This window comes from Siphateles boraxobius, unplaced genomic scaffold, assembly GCF_051911475.1.
Source record: "Siphateles boraxobius isolate OS27281-9 unplaced genomic scaffold, OSU_SipBor_1 29, whole genome shotgun sequence".
NCBI lineage: Eukaryota > Metazoa > Chordata > Actinopteri > Cypriniformes > Leuciscidae > Siphateles > Siphateles boraxobius.
The window spans coordinates 10,443,982-10,460,045 of NW_027508908.1; the positions used below are offsets into that span (position 1 = coordinate 10,443,982).

At 35.7% G+C, this 16,064-nt stretch overlaps 4 protein-coding genes across 4 annotated transcripts; 3 read left to right on the forward strand and 1 right to left on the reverse strand.

The window, feature by feature from the left end:
- Nucleotides 1-235: 235 nt before the first annotated feature.
- Nucleotides 236-1,317, forward strand: tmem187 (transmembrane protein 187). Its single transcript, XM_077246499.1, has one exon. It carries the CDS (start codon nt 338-340, stop codon nt 1,106-1,108), a length of 771 nt encoding a protein of 256 aa, XP_077102614.1. The 5' UTR covers nt 236-337; the 3' UTR covers nt 1,109-1,317.
- A 181-nt stretch (nt 1,318-1,498) lies between these two features.
- LOC143753784 (galanin receptor 2b) lies at nt 1,499-5,377 on the reverse strand. The gene is made up of 7 exons (XM_077246503.1): nt 5,072-5,377; nt 3,642-3,781; nt 3,329-3,518; nt 2,588-2,726; nt 2,334-2,502; nt 2,179-2,250; nt 1,499-2,055 (listed from the first exon to the last, which is right to left on the reverse strand). Coding segments are annotated over exons 1-7 (924 nt in total). The 5' UTR covers nt 5,073-5,377; the 3' UTR covers nt 1,499-1,842.
- Nucleotides 5,378-5,703: 326 nt separating this feature from the next.
- Nucleotides 5,704-9,569, forward strand: ndufs8a (NADH:ubiquinone oxidoreductase core subunit S8a). The gene is made up of 7 exons (XM_077246500.1): nt 5,704-5,790; nt 6,511-6,567; nt 6,685-6,750; nt 6,965-7,054; nt 7,156-7,328; nt 7,484-7,612; nt 8,730-9,569. Exons 2-7 carry the CDS (start codon nt 6,525-6,527, stop codon nt 8,859-8,861), a joined length of 633 nt encoding a protein of 210 aa, XP_077102615.1. The 5' UTR covers nt 5,704-5,790; nt 6,511-6,524; the 3' UTR covers nt 8,862-9,569.
- Nucleotides 9,570-11,133: 1,564 nt separating this feature from the next.
- Nucleotides 11,134-15,155, forward strand: stx3a (syntaxin 3a). The gene is made up of 11 exons (XM_077246522.1): nt 11,134-11,307; nt 11,919-11,993; nt 12,078-12,177; nt 12,283-12,357; nt 12,448-12,518; nt 12,606-12,714; nt 12,828-12,901; nt 14,108-14,242; nt 14,384-14,494; nt 14,859-14,944; nt 15,017-15,155. Exons 1-10 carry the CDS (start codon nt 11,278-11,280, stop codon nt 14,934-14,936), a joined length of 858 nt encoding a protein of 285 aa, XP_077102637.1. The 5' UTR covers nt 11,134-11,277; the 3' UTR covers nt 14,937-14,944; nt 15,017-15,155.
- The last annotated feature ends 909 nt before the right edge of the window (nt 15,156-16,064 follow it).

Genomic DNA, 16,064 nt, shown 5'->3' on the forward strand with positions numbered 1-16,064 from the left:
TATTTATTGTTTTGTTTTTTACTTTATTTATTTTTACTTTCTAAATTTGTGTGTTATTTCACGTGCTCCGTTTCCTGTTAGCACTGATATTGTGGTGAATTCTGACTAAACCAGATATTGTTGTAAATTTTACACCTCAATAAAAAAAAGTAGAATGGTAGTATGCTAATTCAGAGAGTTCCAAGGTCACTGTGGCATCCAATGAAAGCCTACAGTGGTCGTCACGTGATCTAGATTGTGGAAAACAACCACTGTTTTGTTTGTACTTTGTACACAGTATCCCACATGTTTTCTTGCCGTCGCTTTGAAGGGAATCGTAGCCTATTCATTTTCAAAAATGACGATGTCAGCGGTCGCCCACGTTCTCGTGCCCTTCCTGGTTTGCATAGCGCTTGCAAACACTCACATTTTCGACAAAGTTTTGGTGGATGTCACTTATTATCACTATGCGGAAAAGAAAGTAGACAATCTCCCTGCCTTCTTGGCCATGCCATTTAACTGTCTGATAAATTTAGGATACATACTATTGGGAATCTATTGGATCTTGCAACGGATGTCAGACAGTAAAAACAGGAGTGGAGCCGCTTACACCAAAGACGTGTTTGCGCTCATGGCAGTCGCATATGGACCGGTGCAGTGGGTCCGCTTGGCCACTTTGAGGCGCGCGCCCTCTGTTTTGGACCAGTGGTTCACTTTACCTATTTTTGCGTGGGTGCTGGTGTGGTGTAATGTCATTGACCAAGGCTGGTCATCTCGTTACGCTTTAATGGTCGAATCGTGCTCTATCCTCAGCTATGGCCTGGCGCTCTTTCACGACCGAGGGTTTGAGGTAGCTCTGGGTTTTCACGTCTCCTGCGCCGTGTTCAAAGGTGTCCGAGCGCAGATGAGCCACGGAGATACGCAGTCCATGCGCTACCTGTGGTTGGCGGTGCTGTCCTGCGCTGGTTTCGTGGTTCTGAAGCTTCTGGACCATTCTCTTGCAGAGTACTGGGTGTTTCAAAATCTCACGGGACATTTCTGGTCCAAAGTTTGCGACATTCTGCAGTTTCATTTCAGTTTTTGTTTTCTCACTCGCCTTAGTGAGAATGCACAAAAACGCTCTTCATAAATGCTCATACATGTCATTTAATAAGTAGGCCTACGTAGGCCTACTGTGAATACAATACAACCGAATAATAAGACAATGAACATAGTTTGTATTATTTGTCAGTAACATCATGTCACACTGACAGGTTACAGATTGTACAAATGTCTAATGATTTTAATGCGATCAACCAGTTTGTAAATACACACTGATCTGATGATCTTCTTTGAGCAGTTTCATCCTCCTGATTCATTTTAGCAATCCTTTTTTTTAAGGGGGCATATTATTCCTAACATATAAAAACATGAGCAGTGTATATAGTACACTATAGTATAGGCAGTATTTTATTACCAAATCTCTCTCTCTCTCTCTCTCTCTCTCTCTCTCTCTCTCTCTCTCTCTCTCAATTTCTCAATTTTAAGTAACTCTCTCTCTCTTTAAATATATATAAACAGTACGTCTTACTGCTAAAAGTGTATGCAAGTTCCTAAAATCTCTAAGTCTCATTTTCCAGTTTTAAAGTTGAAGACTAAAAATGAATGTAAATGCACAATATACAAATGAACAGCCTAGTATTATTCTTGCCTTAACTTGACTCATTAAAACAACGAGCAAAAACACACAGCAATATTGGTATATCAGCACATGTAGTCAAAGAAAAGTGTGTAATTTGTTACAATTAAAAATCATAATATGATGCATTACAAAGTGATGCAAGATAAAACAAACTTTCTTATCTTTTTGCTTGTAAATAATCTTCATATTTCAAGCCTTGTAATCCCAGTCAGCACTGGCTCTGGAAAAGGTGATGTCCTTTTTTTCCAAAACAGTATGAATATTGCTTCTCGGAAGTCTTTATTTGTGCAGTAGATGACTGGGTTTAAACAACAGTCCAGATACGCCATTACTGATGATAGTGATCTCAGCCATTCAGGAGAAGGGGACAGATCAAGCCTTCCAAGGAGAACCAACTAGGACAACAAGAATGAGCAGATTTTTTATCATGGACAAACGCATTCAAATGCGATCCTTCCTTTGACAGAGGGGCCAATGAAAAACATACAGAACAGAAGATTTTTCCATTCTTTTCTCACCTCAGATGCAGCAAATGGTGCATAGCAGAACAGATACAAGATCACCAGTAGTGGCGTGACAGAGGACAGATCCTGGCTTTACAAACAGATAAAACGCGCAAACTGATATCACATATCCATATGAAAACCTCTGTGTTCACCACTTCCAACTCTACAAACCTGGAACACTCTTTCCCAAAGCCTACATAAGTCAGGATGGAGCAGCAGAGTATGAGGAGGAACGGGATGAAGATGGAGATAGAGAAGGCACAGAGGATGTAAACCAGCATGTCAGAGTAACTGCTCTCCCAGAACACCGCACACAGCATTTCAGCTGGATCATACCTGAACATGGGACGCAGAGTTTGCAGTGAGAAGTTATGTAGATGCATATACAGTATTTGGAGTATCTCTGAGCATCTTTACCCACTTTATCCAGTCATAGACTACTGGCACTGCTCCAAATATAGCTCCAATGCACCATGATGCCACACATGCAACTGCCATGACAATAGACAGTCTTTTACCTTTGGAAGGAATGCCCATAAATCTCTGAACACAGAGAATAGCTGAGGACAAAGAAGAAAAGAATGCTATAATTGTGACATAAAATGTTTTTTTTTTTCAACTTTGAAATTTAAAGTTAAAAGACTTGCTTCAATCATATTAAGAATTGTACCCCTTTTAAATAACTGAATATTTAAATAATAATAAAATATTTTAATATTAATTATAACGAATGAAAAAAATCCCAAGCTAAGGACAAAGAACTGTTATAATTGTGACTAATTTATAGATTATTTAGATTTTTTAAGGCTAAAACGATAAATAAAATATTATTAATTATAATGAAAGAAGAAAAATCTCAAACACCGGTATTGCTTGTAAGAAGTATTAATTAAAACAGCAACTTTTCCGAATATCTGAAGAAGGTCACATTACTTTTGTTAGATAAGTACTTGGTTTCATAAAAGCTATGGTTGTGTGCAAGACTATTTCTTCTTTCTTCATAATATATCCTGTGTTCAACGCACCTATCTCCACCCATTCAGATGTACAAAGGGCTGTTTATATATTGTCCTTGATTACTAATGACAATGAAAGCAGTATTTTGTAAAGATATCCCATAGAGCTATAATTAACTCCATAAATTGTTCAATGTCAGCCATACCTACACTTCCAATGGAAGAGGTGATGAAGGTGAACTTTAGCAGGCTCACCACCTCACACCAAGGTGAAATCTGACCATCACCCAGTACAGCTAAGAGGGAGCCACAGATTATGAAGATCGAGCAGAAGAAATCTGAGAGCGTGAGACTGAAAAGTGGCAGCCAGTAAAGACACTGATAATGGTCTTTACACTGTGAGAAAGCAGAAAATAAAATAAATAAAGGCATGAGATAGGTCATTGTATTTTAAAACATTCTCTAAGGGGGAAAAAAAGCATTAAAAAGAAAAACCATAAAATTATACATTATTCTTACCACTATTTTAACTATCAAAACCAGTCCGTTTCCCAAAACACCCAGTACCATCTCAGTTGTGAGAATGGGAGCGAGAACAGACTTCTCAATTCTGGACCAATAATTCTCCTCTGAATCCGTTATATTATTTGAAGTGTTCACTAAAAGGAATAAGATACATAATTTCACAGATTCTAGGAATCAAGAATTTAGCAATGAAAATTACATACTTATAGCCAGGGCTTGACATTAACTTTTTTGCTCATCAGCGACTGTGGCTATAGCCGTTTTCCAAAGTTATTATATATTCACAATTTTGACATTGATACAATGTGGGGAAACTGAGGGAATTTGGCAGCAGGTATATTAAGCTGCTGTCACTTTAAGACCTGATGGACCCATTATACTGTTACACATGGCATTTTGTTGTTCTTTTGTGAGTATTGACTGTTTAAACGCAATAAGCAGCAAAAACCTCCCTCAATTTATTACTGAGAGGCGCCTTTATGTGCGCACACAAAATCAGTGGGAATTATTAAAATTATGTACAATCCCACGCAGAAATTCAAGCCATGTGGCCTAACACCAGCAATATTCATCCAGAGCAAATTAAAAGAGTGAGTAAAGGGACACGGGTTTGTGTGTCAACTCGTTGTCGGAGAGATGAGAGAGTATCTATTCTGTTGAAAACTAGTATTGGAAGTGTTTCAGATATTTCAGTATAGATATTTATATACCTAACATTTTTGACAACACCACATTGCACTTAGTTTATTATTTCAGATGCCTTTTTAAAAGACTACAATTGAAAAATGTATATTATATATAAAATTCAACCCGCCAAAGAGGCTAAAGGAGTGACTGCTGTCCCACTTTGGCTGAGTGTGGTGTAGGTATGATGCGAAGATGAAGATAAAAGTGAACAGACTTTATTAAACAAAAGAGAACTACACCAAACTAAACATAAGCATTAACGAGAACCGACAAATGAGAACTAAAACACAGGGACACTGAAGGATACAAACTAAATGTTCATGAGGGTGAAACTAAGAATAATCATGACAACTGTGTTACACATCCACCCTCATTTGGCAAGTGTTGTTGTTAAAGTCAAGCCCTGCTTAGAGTCTACATCGACCATAGACTAAATAAAAATAAAAGTTTCAAAAGGAGACTTTCACAGTGATTTTGAGTTTGTCAAAGCAACTTAAAACTTCTTTAAAAAAAATCTTACTGTGAAAAACATTTTATAATCTAAAGAAACTTCCATGATAAATAAGTGTTTGTGCAATAGGTTCCATGGATGTTAAAGGTTCTTTAAAGAACTATCAATGCTAATAAAAAAAAACTTTATTTTTATGTGTATAAAACAGCATATAACGTTTAATTTTTATTTAACTTTCACAGAACATTAGGGTACAGAGAATTTTGTTTAAAGGTGGTTGACTTACTTTGTCACCGAAGCAGAGACCTACAGATAAACCCAACAATTAGCCTAAAAAAAGGAGAGCTTCACAGTCGGCTGTTTTCTGGATGTGTGTGATACGAGAGCACTGAACACCGTGATTACATGAGGACAGACGTCACAGCTTTCTTTAATTAAACTTAACCTGCTTCATTAAGCTTTAGCCATTGAACACGTATTCAGCCGTTTTCACAGTGTCAGCACTAATGGTTGTGTGCAACAGAGCATTATATGAGAAATCGTTTAATCCTTACACAGAAATCTTCATTTTTGGACTTATAAACACCTGCAGAACCCACTCGTGTCTGTCTGAACTCTGAACATATTTTCAAAACTAAGTCATTATCATTGTGCAATGCTGAAACAATGTTGGCCAAATAAAATACAATGTTTGAGTGAAGGATCTGTTAAGACATTTTAATAAAATGTCAAATTATACAATTTCTCAAAAAATATGACAAATCCTGAACTACATTATTGGATACTTTTATGATAGTGGAACAATTAAATTCTGATTATAAAGGCAGTTTTATTTATTATATTATTTTTCATTTTATATTTAATATAATATTTTAATTTTGTATCCTTATTTGTAATTCGGTTCTGTCTTATATTATGTAAGAAAATCTAACTTCCGGCATACTCCGTGTGCATTTCCTCAATCGTCCGCTGTTCTGGTTGAGAAGGCCAAATAGCGACTGTCCGGTGAGTACGAACTGATTTTTAATTTTAACTGTATTTTATGTCTTTTTTTGAGTGAGCACGCAACGCATTTTGTGCAGCCGATATAATGAATTAAATATTAAGAAGTCAAATATTGGTTTAAAGGTTATACGAATAATAGAAGTATAGTCATTGAAAGTCCTTGAGAAATCAGCCAGTGGTTAAGCAACTGACGTTACAAACACTAACGTTACACGGGCAACATTTGCCTTCGAATAAATAACACTGAGTTACATATAATTATGCAAATATTAAATACGTTAATACACATTGATGTCTTAATGAAACTGTGTACCAAATGTGTCGAAAGCTAGTCTGCTTGACATGTTTGAGTTCGTGTCCTAAGCCACTTGCTGCAGTCCTACAGTCTAAAGAGTGCTTCATGCATTAATGTGGACGTGTTACATGCTGTCTAAAGATTAATTGGTGATAATTTATGTATTTTTCTTAAATTAACCACATTTATGTAACTTATCTGCTGCCGCGCGATATGAGCGGAACCAAAGGTTTTGGGTTTTTGTTTACGTTCTGTAAGGGGAAGTAAATCATAGCACACTATTTTGTGTAACTTCCAAATTGTTATATTTAAAAAAATTTAGATGTTTAAAAAATTGTCAGTAGATGTCCACAAGAATGTTTAGTGTTGTAACCTGAGCAAATACACATGACATTCTACCTCATTTTTGTCCCTATTACCCACAGTGCACTTCACTGAGATGTCTGCTGCGTTACGTGTGGTCTACACCGTATCAAGGCCAGGTGGGGTTGTGAAATAGAAGCATACGAATACAGTGGCATTTTTGTATATCTTAATCTGTGGTGATCAAAATAAAGTCTTGGCTCACAGATGTGTGATGTTATGTATTTACTCCTTAGGGTCATTTCTGGCCAGTCAATGTCTCGCACGTCCTCTCAGCCTATCCGCACACAGAGCAGGGATAAGTAAGTATCTCATAGTACAAAAACAGGAGCCACTCTATATGTTCTTAATAATAATAATAATAATAAAAAATCCTATAGCATCATCTTTTAAGGAAATATGTTTCTGCATAAAGTGAAAAAGATAATAGTGGCTTTTTATTTCACAATTTTTTCTCACAGTTGCGAGTTTATATCTCATAATTTGAATTTTATAACTCACATTTTCTATATGCAGAGTATGTCAATAATCAGGAAGATGCCACAGATATGAAGTCCATCACGGACCGTGCAGCACAGACTCTTCTGTGGACAGAGCTGTTCAGAGGTCAGTAACAACATAAGCCTTTTATCTTCCATAAATTCTTCATACAAATGATCCCGATAACTCGAAAAAGTAGAAACCACCTGATATTTGTGTTGATGCAGGTTTGGGAATGACAATGAGCTATCTTTTCCGTGAACCTGCCACAATCAACTACCCATTTGAGAAGGGCCCTCTGTCTCCCCGTTTCCGTGGCGAACATGCTCTGCGCAGGTACCCCTCTGGAGAGGAGCGATGCATTGCATGTAAACTTTGTGAGGCCATTTGCCCAGCCCAGGTACACTCTCTTTCTAACTGCCATATATCATGACACCGTAATGACAAGCAGTAATTGCATGTATGTTTATTTAATTAGCACATGTGAATAGGAAGAGTAATTACAATAAAATAAAAGTAATGCATGCAAGGGGACACCCTAACTCTCTCACTCAGGCTATTACAATTGAGGCAGAACCTCGTGCTGACGGCAGCAGGAGAACAACTCGCTATGACATAGACATGACCAAATGCATCTACTGTGGCTTTTGCCAGGAGGCCTGTCCTGTGGATGCTATTGTAGAGGTGAGCATCTAGCAGCACACATTTCAACTGCTCATCCCGTCACTTAGTAGGTTGTTTAATGGGTTTTCAGACAACATGCCTTAAGGCAGAGGTGTTCGAATTGGTTTTTAGGAGATCTGTCAAAGTTTTTACAAAATGTATTTTTAGAGCTGTCAGAGAGATACTACAGCACAGCTCAATATTAAAAAAGAAAAAGAAAAAACGAATAGGATATACATTACCATTCAAAAGTTTAGGGTCAGTCAGATTTTTGTAATGTGATCTCTTATGTTCACCAACATGTATTTTATTTGATCAAAAATACAGTGAAAACATAATTGTGAACTACTATTACAATTTTAAGTAACTTTATATTTGAATAAAATGTAGTTTATTCCTGTGATGTTACAGCTGAATTTTCAGCATCATTTCTCCAGTCTTCAGTGTCACATGATCCTTCAGAAATCAGTCTAATATGCTAATTTGTTGCTCAAGAAACATTTCTTATTATTATCGAAGATGAAAACAGTTGTGCTGCTTAATATTTTTGTGGAAACAGTGATACTTTTTTTTTTTAGGATTCATTGATGGATAGACAGTTAAAAAAAACAGTATTTATTTTGACACTTTTATTTTCTGTATCTTTACTGATCAATTTAATGAATCCTTGCTTAAAGCTGCAGTCCGTCACTTTGTGTGTGTTCAAAATTTATAAGCGAGTCCATTTTCCAAACTGTGTTTTTTGTCTTATCCTGAATCACTACGGAACACCTAAAATAAACGTTTATATTCTGACTATTTTAGACTGCGGAGTAGCTCAGTGCCTGCGTGACTCGTCATAGACATAAACAGAGAGAAGTTGCTCCGGCTACAATGTTCTTCTGCAAGACGCATGCAGTTCTGCGTCCAGTTATGGATAAAAGCATTAATTTGTTGTAAACAATCTTACTGACCCCAAACTTTTGAACATTAGTATATATGTTATACAATGTGCATTCAATTAAAGTATTGTTATGTTGTACATGTGCAGATATTGCAGAAAATAAGCAGTGTACGTGCTTAGGATGAAGCATGATTTAATTTGCCATGACCAGATTCCCTGAAGCTAATGTTTACCTCTACTCCTCTGTCTTTTCAGGGCCCCAACTTTGAGTTCTCCACAGAGACTCATGAGGAACTGCTTTATAATAAGGAGAAGCTCCTCAACAATGGAGATAAGTGGGAGGCTGAGATCGCTGCCAACATTCAAGCTGACTATCTGTACAGATAAACATGCTTCATGGACTGTCTCATCTCAACACAGTGACAATATAGTCTTCAACATGCTCTCTTACCAATAATCACAGTTTCAGTTGCATAAGGAAGAATTGGTTTTAGACAGTTACAGTTGTGCTGCGTGCACTTTTTCAATGCCCAGGGACTGAATTCTTTTTTGAAGATGCACATACTTTTTCGATTTTTTTCAACTTGGGCATACATATAGATGCTCAGTTCTGATATTAAGGTCACACACAAAAAAATAAATAAAAAAATACAGCAGCCTTGAAGTGGTGCCTCACATTAAAACGTTTCTCTGTACATCTACAGCTGTCATTTTGACTGAACATGTGCCCGTGTGCACAACCTCACACAGAAAACTGAGGTCAGTTGTGTAATAAAAAGTGTCTAATGGCAGGAGAACCAAGTTGTTCTCGAAAACTACAAAGGATGACGCACTACTTTGAGGCCAATGTTATAATTCTCATTTTGCAGCAGTCGATCCATCCACCCCATTTTCTTCCTTCTTCCTTTCATATTTTGACCATCCAGTGGGTTTAAATAAAGAAAGAGTTGTAACAAACAAAAGCACTTCAGCAAGGGTTGAGTTTCTCACATTGCATCCTTACAGGTAAAACATTTTATTTGTCCTTGTGAGAACTGTACAAAGACTAAATAATTGTGTACCGTATATAATAAATGAATGCTCTGTCCAAATCTTTCACAATCTCCTGCCTCTTCTTAGATTGCAATATTTTGGACATGTTCATAAAAATTATGCATATTTAAGATGAAGTTTTCATATATCTTTATTTTGCTTCTTTGAATCTCTTTTTAAGGGATATGAAATATTTTTTGTTTACTTATGAAACCATTTTTAAAAAATGGTTATTTACACGTAGTACCAGTTCTATTTAGAGCCATGTCTTCTTGAATAACCATTTTATAATAAATAGAGTTTAGGGTTCTTTATTTCCGCCTTTTTGTTTACAAATCTGTAACTGTCAAAGTTCATTACTGGTTTTCTGGAGCTCTACCATCCAACTACACATATTGTCAACACACTCTCAACAGGTAAATGATTTCTTTCATTAAATGTCTATAGATTTTAACTTTCAAATTGTAACTTGTTTCCTTCCAATAATGACTTTTTCTTAGTTTAACAGAAAATGTGGCCAGCTCTGTTTAGTTAGTGGAGGGAAATGTCATTAAGTAACATAGATATTGAATTTATCATCCATATTGTTGGATTTTGGGTTTATGCATAAACACATTAAATTAAGCTATCCCAAGACTTTGTCATTTTTTCCCTTTTATTGTGAAGGACTCATACTGTCCATTAGTGCCACTTTTGTCCTTCATGGACATAATTATTTTTACATAAACAAATGAATGGGACACACTGCAATGAAAGACATAGAGGACTGAAGATTCTTTACTGGAACTTGGTCTTCATTACATCTATATTGTGTTTCTAGTTTGTGTTTTACTTTATGTGTTTCTGTCATGGCAACTCTGAGTGTTTGGCATAGTAATGGACAATGTTATGGAATTATATTTCGTATTGGAAGAATAAATCTCCCACGCTGTTATTGCTGCTGCAAAAACATGCACACACAGTGTTGGGGGGTAACGCATTACAAGTAATGTGAATTATGTAAGTAACTAGAGAGTAACGCATTACTTTTACATTTGCAACTAAATATCTGAGTTACTTTTTCAAGTAACACAAGTTACTTTGATTTCCCATTTATTGACTGACAGCTCTTCTGTGCCCATGTTGAGAGAAATAAAACTGTTGTTGTTTGCCCCACTTGTATATTGACTAAATAGTTTTATTTAGTTAATATGTTAAGTTTTTGTTCAATTAAAACAAATATTTTGATTTATTTAACTACATTTTACAACATGAATTAAACAGTTTATGTATATTAATTTGTTTAAAAAAGTATTAATTTATTTCCATTTTTATGTTTGAATTTATAACTCCATTTTATTTTTATTTTTTATTTAATTTTCACTCCTAGTCCTCCAGTCTGCGTGAGATCTGAGTGGCAAGCGCTGTTTGCATCGTTCTGTGTTAATGGAGAAACTGAAGCACCTCAGTAGAGGCAGATTAGCTACCCGGCATACAACTGTTGCTCTAATCCGCTTTGAGAGGATAGACTTAGGACAACTACAAGACAGAAGCTATACTGCCATATTGTTTGTTTTTTTGCAATAAAAAAAATATTTTTGAGTTAAAATAGGATATTTTTGTCTAAATCAATAATCCTTAAAGATTCTATTGGAACTCTTAACTGGGAGTATTCATGCTGTAGGTAACATGTTTACTAGTTGTCCAGTCTGAAAACAGCGTCGCTGGAATCTTTTTGCTTCTATATTGACCATTACAGCTATTTGAAGTCGCATATTACATTGAACTGAAGATGAAGGATCGACTGGAACAACTAAAAGCGGTAAGAGGATTTTTCTTATGAGTTATGATTTCAAACGGCGGTGTGGGGACTGAATCGCTACTGTTTGACCTACCTGGGAGGTCCTGAGCTCAATATTGACTAACTGGGTCTTTGTAGTTATGGTTAATTACGCGTAGATTATCTAGCCAGTAATTGCACTCATGATGATACTAATAGGTTAAAAAGGTAAACAACATATTAACTGCCATAACGATTCATTTAAAACGCGTCTGACATTGATAGTTGAGATTCGCTAGCATCCACATCATCCTGACTTGTCAAAGGTGCCAAATCTGTTTAAGATATCTGTTGTTGATATGTCAAATTTTGTAATGTTCCATTTCTGTTGAAATTTTGAAGATAAGCTGCAATAAATTCAATCTATAAGTTTACTGACAAAAGCAAGTAAAGGTCACTGAGAAAAAAACCTTAAACCAGACTAATGTAGTTTGCTAATCTTAGTCAGCCTCCCATCTGACTTGACCAGCCTGGAAGACCAGCTTAAACCAGTTAAGACTGTCTTAAACTGGTTTAATATATTTTTACACAGAGAAAGCACTGTTTCTGCCAAGTTAATAAATGTTCTGCTTTGTTCCTGTATGTCAAAATAGAGGTCGGACCAAGCTCCTGATGATGTGGAAATTCCAATGGAAAATAAAGAATTTATGGATGAGTTCTTCACTCAGGTATATGTGAATTAACTACATTGTAAGAAAGTGAAAGTGGACATTTGAATGTCACAATTGGGTCATTTCTGTATGTGTTTACAGATTGAGGAAATCCGCAGCAGTATAGACAAGATTGATGAAAATATAGGCGAAATAAAGCGACTGTATTCTGTCATCCTCTCTGCACCTACATCAGACCAGAGTTAGTCTAATCCTTTTTACCTTTATTTTTAATTATTTTTATTTTCTCTGTCGTCTCCCCACCATGTTCAGGTTTTAAATATCTCTCATCTCATTTCTCATCTAGAGACACAGGACGAATTGGAGGCAATTACTAATGAGATAAAGAAACTGGCCAACAATGCTCGCAACAAACTCAAAAGTCAGTTTTCAGCTCTTGCATTGCTTGTTCATGACAATATATCAATCATTGCTACAGCACTCTTGTCTATAAATTTTGATTTTTTGACAGGCATTGAGCAGAACTTGGCATCTAACACCGAGGAGAGGGTTTCAGCAGATATACGGATAAAGAAATCTCAGGTAACCACCACTAGCTCTACCACAAGCCCACAAAGATTTCAACTAGTTAATTTTTTATTCATACAGTGCTTATCTCCTACATTTTAGCATGCCATTCTTGCTAAGAAGTTTGTAGAGGTGATGACCAAATACAATGAAGCCCAAATGGAGTTCAAAGAGAAGAGCAAAGGGCGCATCCAAAGACAGCTGGAGATCAGTGAGTGACAAGCAGATACACAAATCTTCTTTAGGGTTTGATTTAAAAAAAAAAGATCAGTTTTTTCAATGTTATATCCATGTTTAAGGCTAATGTTGGCCTCTGTCTTACAGCTGGCAAAGTCACTACTGATGAGGAACTGGAAGAAATGCTGGAAGGAGGTAACGCTGCAGTATTCACAGCAGGAGTGAGTACTATTCTATATACGTAGAACATAACTTGTCGGTATGTTGTTGAGCTAAAAGATACTTTTCTTACACTGCCATTTAAAACGTTGGGGTCAGTATGATTTTTTTTTTCTTCTAAGAAATTAATACTTTAATTCAGCAAGAATGCATTAAATGGTTGGTATAATGCCCTTTTCACAAGATGTAAAATAAATATCTGATGTCCCCAGAGTGTGTATGTGAAGTTTTAGCTCAAAATACCCCAAAGATATTTGTATATAGCATGTTAAAATTGTCACTTTTTGAGGGTAAGCAAAAACGCACCGTTTTTGTGTCTGTCCCTTTAAATGCAAATGAGCTGCTTCTCATGGCACAGAGGGCGGAGCTTCAGCAGCTTGTGTCCTTTTACCTCACACAGACATGCACTGAAAATATCAAAAACTTTTAGCCTTTTATGTTCAAACCGAAGTCAGACAAAGATGGAGAGAATCAAGAGGAAGTGGTAACATGTAGACAACATTTCTGAATGGTTAGTTGATGAATTTATGTAGCTTATGAGTAGTTATCATTGATTAGCATATTCTGTCTTGATAATCTATAAATCATGTTCCCGGGGGTGGGTTTTATGTAAATTTTAGGGTTTGTGATGTCAATCACCTGGGAGGAAGCTCTAGTTTAAAAAAAGTGATTTCTGTAAAACAAACAGCAACATTACACACTAACTAAAGTTAGAAAAGTGAAATCATAAACAACCACCCCTTTAAATTGATCAAAAGTGGCAGTAAAGACTATTTCAAATAAATGTTGTTCTTTTGAACTTTCATTCATAAAAGAATCCTGAAAAACTATATTACGATTTCCAAAAAAAAATTTAACCAGCACAACTGTTTTCAAAATTTAAAATAATGAGAAATGTTTCTTGAGCACCAAATCAGCATATTAGAATGATTTCTGAAGGATCATGTGACACTGAAGACTGGAGTAATGATGCTGAAAATTCAACTTTGCAATTACAGGAATAAATTACATTTTAAAATATAGAAAACAGTAATTTAAATAGTAATGATATTTCACAATATTATTTTTTTTTTTACTGTATTCTGTTCAAATAAATGCTGCCTTGATGAGCATAAGAGACAAAAAAAAAAAACATAAATCGTACCGATCCTAAACTTTTGAACAGTAGTGTGTGTTTATTATTTAAACAACTTTCTCCTTTTCTATAGATTATGGACTCTGGAATATCAAAACAGGCACTAAGTGAGATTGAGGCGCGACACAAAGATATTATGCGACTGGAGAGCAGCATAAAAGAGTTGCATGACATGTTCGTGGACATTGCAATGCTGGTGGAAAATCAGGTAAATGTGTTTGTCTTTTCTGGAGAATAAAGCAGAGATATAGCCCCATTTCGGAGGCATTATGATTACAGCTGCTGTTTGATTCAGGTTGAACACCAGTCTATTATATATCCCCAGCATTTTATTCTAATCTGTCAACAGGGAAGTATGATTGACAGAATTGAGAGCAACATGGATCAGTCCGTGGGTTTTGTGGAAAGAGCTGTGGCTGACACTAAAAAAGCTGCCAAGTTCCAACAGGAAGCACGCAGGGTGAGCTTGGAAATTATGAGGAGTAAAACAATTGTGTCATATAATAAACAACACTTTCACTTATAGTGTATTTTCAGATATAAAAGATTCTCAAAGATTCGCAGACTACCATTTATATGATTCTCAAATAGTGTTTCATGTTTCTTGCAGCAATTTTTTTATTTTCAGCATGTTTTATTTTTCATCATCCTTTGAGTTTCTTCTGTTTTCCTTCTCTCTAAGTTTCTCCCTCATACCCATCTCTATATGTCTGTTCTCTACACCTTCTAAATCTCTCCTTCCCAATCATCCTTTCCCCTGCTTTCCTCTGCTATTATTATATCATTATCATGCTGTCACTGTCCACTCACTTCCAACTTTGTAGAAGAAGATGATGATCATGCTGTGTTGTACAATTCTTGCGGTCATCGGTGGTTCTCTGGTGTATAGCTGGCTGACATAGACTTCAAGGTAAGCGTTCATAAAGCTAAATTCATAATGTTCTATGTTGGCTATTTGTGAGTGACATCCTGTCTTTTTCAGGGGAAGACGTTGTCTAATCTACCGAGTCCAGAGTCTCTTTCAAGAAACAAAAGAAGCATCTTAGTGCCGGTGAACCATAAGCATCCCTACTGACACATAACATGTTTTCGTGTGCTGGTTTATCTTATTTGGTCTTTTACATTCTTCCTGTCTTATCAGTTGGCCTTGCATTGTTAGAGGCATCATAGTATAATGTGATGTAAAAGCTAGCTGTCAATTTTAGGGCTGTGGTATGAAAAATAGCTTTAAGGGAGTGTACACCCAAAAATGTTGTCATCATTTACTCACCCTCATGTTGTTCCAAACCTGTATGAATATCTTCTTCTGTTGAAAACAAAAGAAGAAGATATTTTGAAGAATGTTGGTAACAAGACAGTTGAATGTAGCCATTGACTTCCATAGTATTTTTCCTACTATGGAAGAAAAACTGTCTAGTTACCAACATTCTTCAAAATATCTTCTTCTTTTGTGTTCAAAGAAATTCATACAGGTTTGGAACAACACAAGGGTGAGTAAATGACAAATTTTTCATTTTTGGGCAAACCATCTCTTTAATTTATTTAATTGTTTTATGTGAATTTATGATAAAGCCTGTGTATGATGATAAAAGATAAATAAGAGGTTACGTTTTGTTTTGTTTTTGAGGCCTCAATTTTTTAACTGACAGGTGAAACATTTTACACTACCAATGTCAAATATTTTGTGCCCACTTAGTCCTTACTGGAAAAAAAACCTTAAACATTTAAATCATGTTTTTAATTTAGTATTTGTCAAAATATTTGTGAGATTTTCAAAGAGAGTGGTTCTGTTGTTACTGACCATTTACTTATTTAATGCAGATGAGTAGCCCTTAGTTTATTTCTTCAGTTTAGTTAATATTTTTCTCTTATAGTAGTATTGAATATTTTGGAGACACTGGAGTTTAATTATACAGTAATCTGTCTTGAGTTATTGTCTAGACTGAGTAGTCGTGATTAAAAATCTGTGTTATTCGTTCTTTTATCAAGGCTTAGAAACAATAAATGATTATTAATGTTTATTTATGCGA

Excerpts from the sequence above, each read along its gene's own strand:
- stx3a (XM_077246522.1), top strand. The coding sequence starts at position 11,278 with ATGAAGGATCGACTGGAACAACTAAAAGCG. Across the intron at positions 11,308-11,918 it reads GACTGGAACAACTAAAAGCG|AGGTCGGACCAAGCTCCTGA; the intron begins GTAAGAGGATTT and ends ATGTCAAAATAG. Across the intron at positions 11,994-12,077 it reads TGGATGAGTTCTTCACTCAG|ATTGAGGAAATCCGCAGCAG; the intron begins GTATATGTGAAT and ends ATGTGTTTACAG.
- tmem187 (XM_077246499.1), top strand. The coding sequence starts at position 338 with ATGACGATGTCAGCGGTCGCCCACGTTCTCGTGCCCTTCCTGGTTTGC.
- ndufs8a (XM_077246500.1), top strand. The coding sequence starts at position 6,525 with ATGTCTGCTGCGTTACGTGTGGTCTACACCGTATCAAGGCCAG. Across the intron at positions 6,568-6,684 it reads CTACACCGTATCAAGGCCAG|GGTCATTTCTGGCCAGTCAA; the intron begins GTGGGGTTGTGA and ends TTTACTCCTTAG. Across the intron at positions 7,329-7,483 it reads AGGCCATTTGCCCAGCCCAG|GCTATTACAATTGAGGCAGA; the intron begins GTACACTCTCTT and ends TCTCTCACTCAG.
- LOC143753784 (XM_077246503.1), bottom strand. Across the intron at positions 2,727-3,328 it reads CTCTTCCATTGGAAGTGTAG|CTATTCTCTGTGTTCAGAGA; the intron begins GTATGGCTGACA and ends CTTTGTCCTCAG. Across the intron at positions 2,503-2,587 it reads GTAGTCTATGACTGGATAAA|GTATGATCCAGCTGAAATGC; the intron begins GTGGGTAAAGAT and ends TCCCATGTTCAG.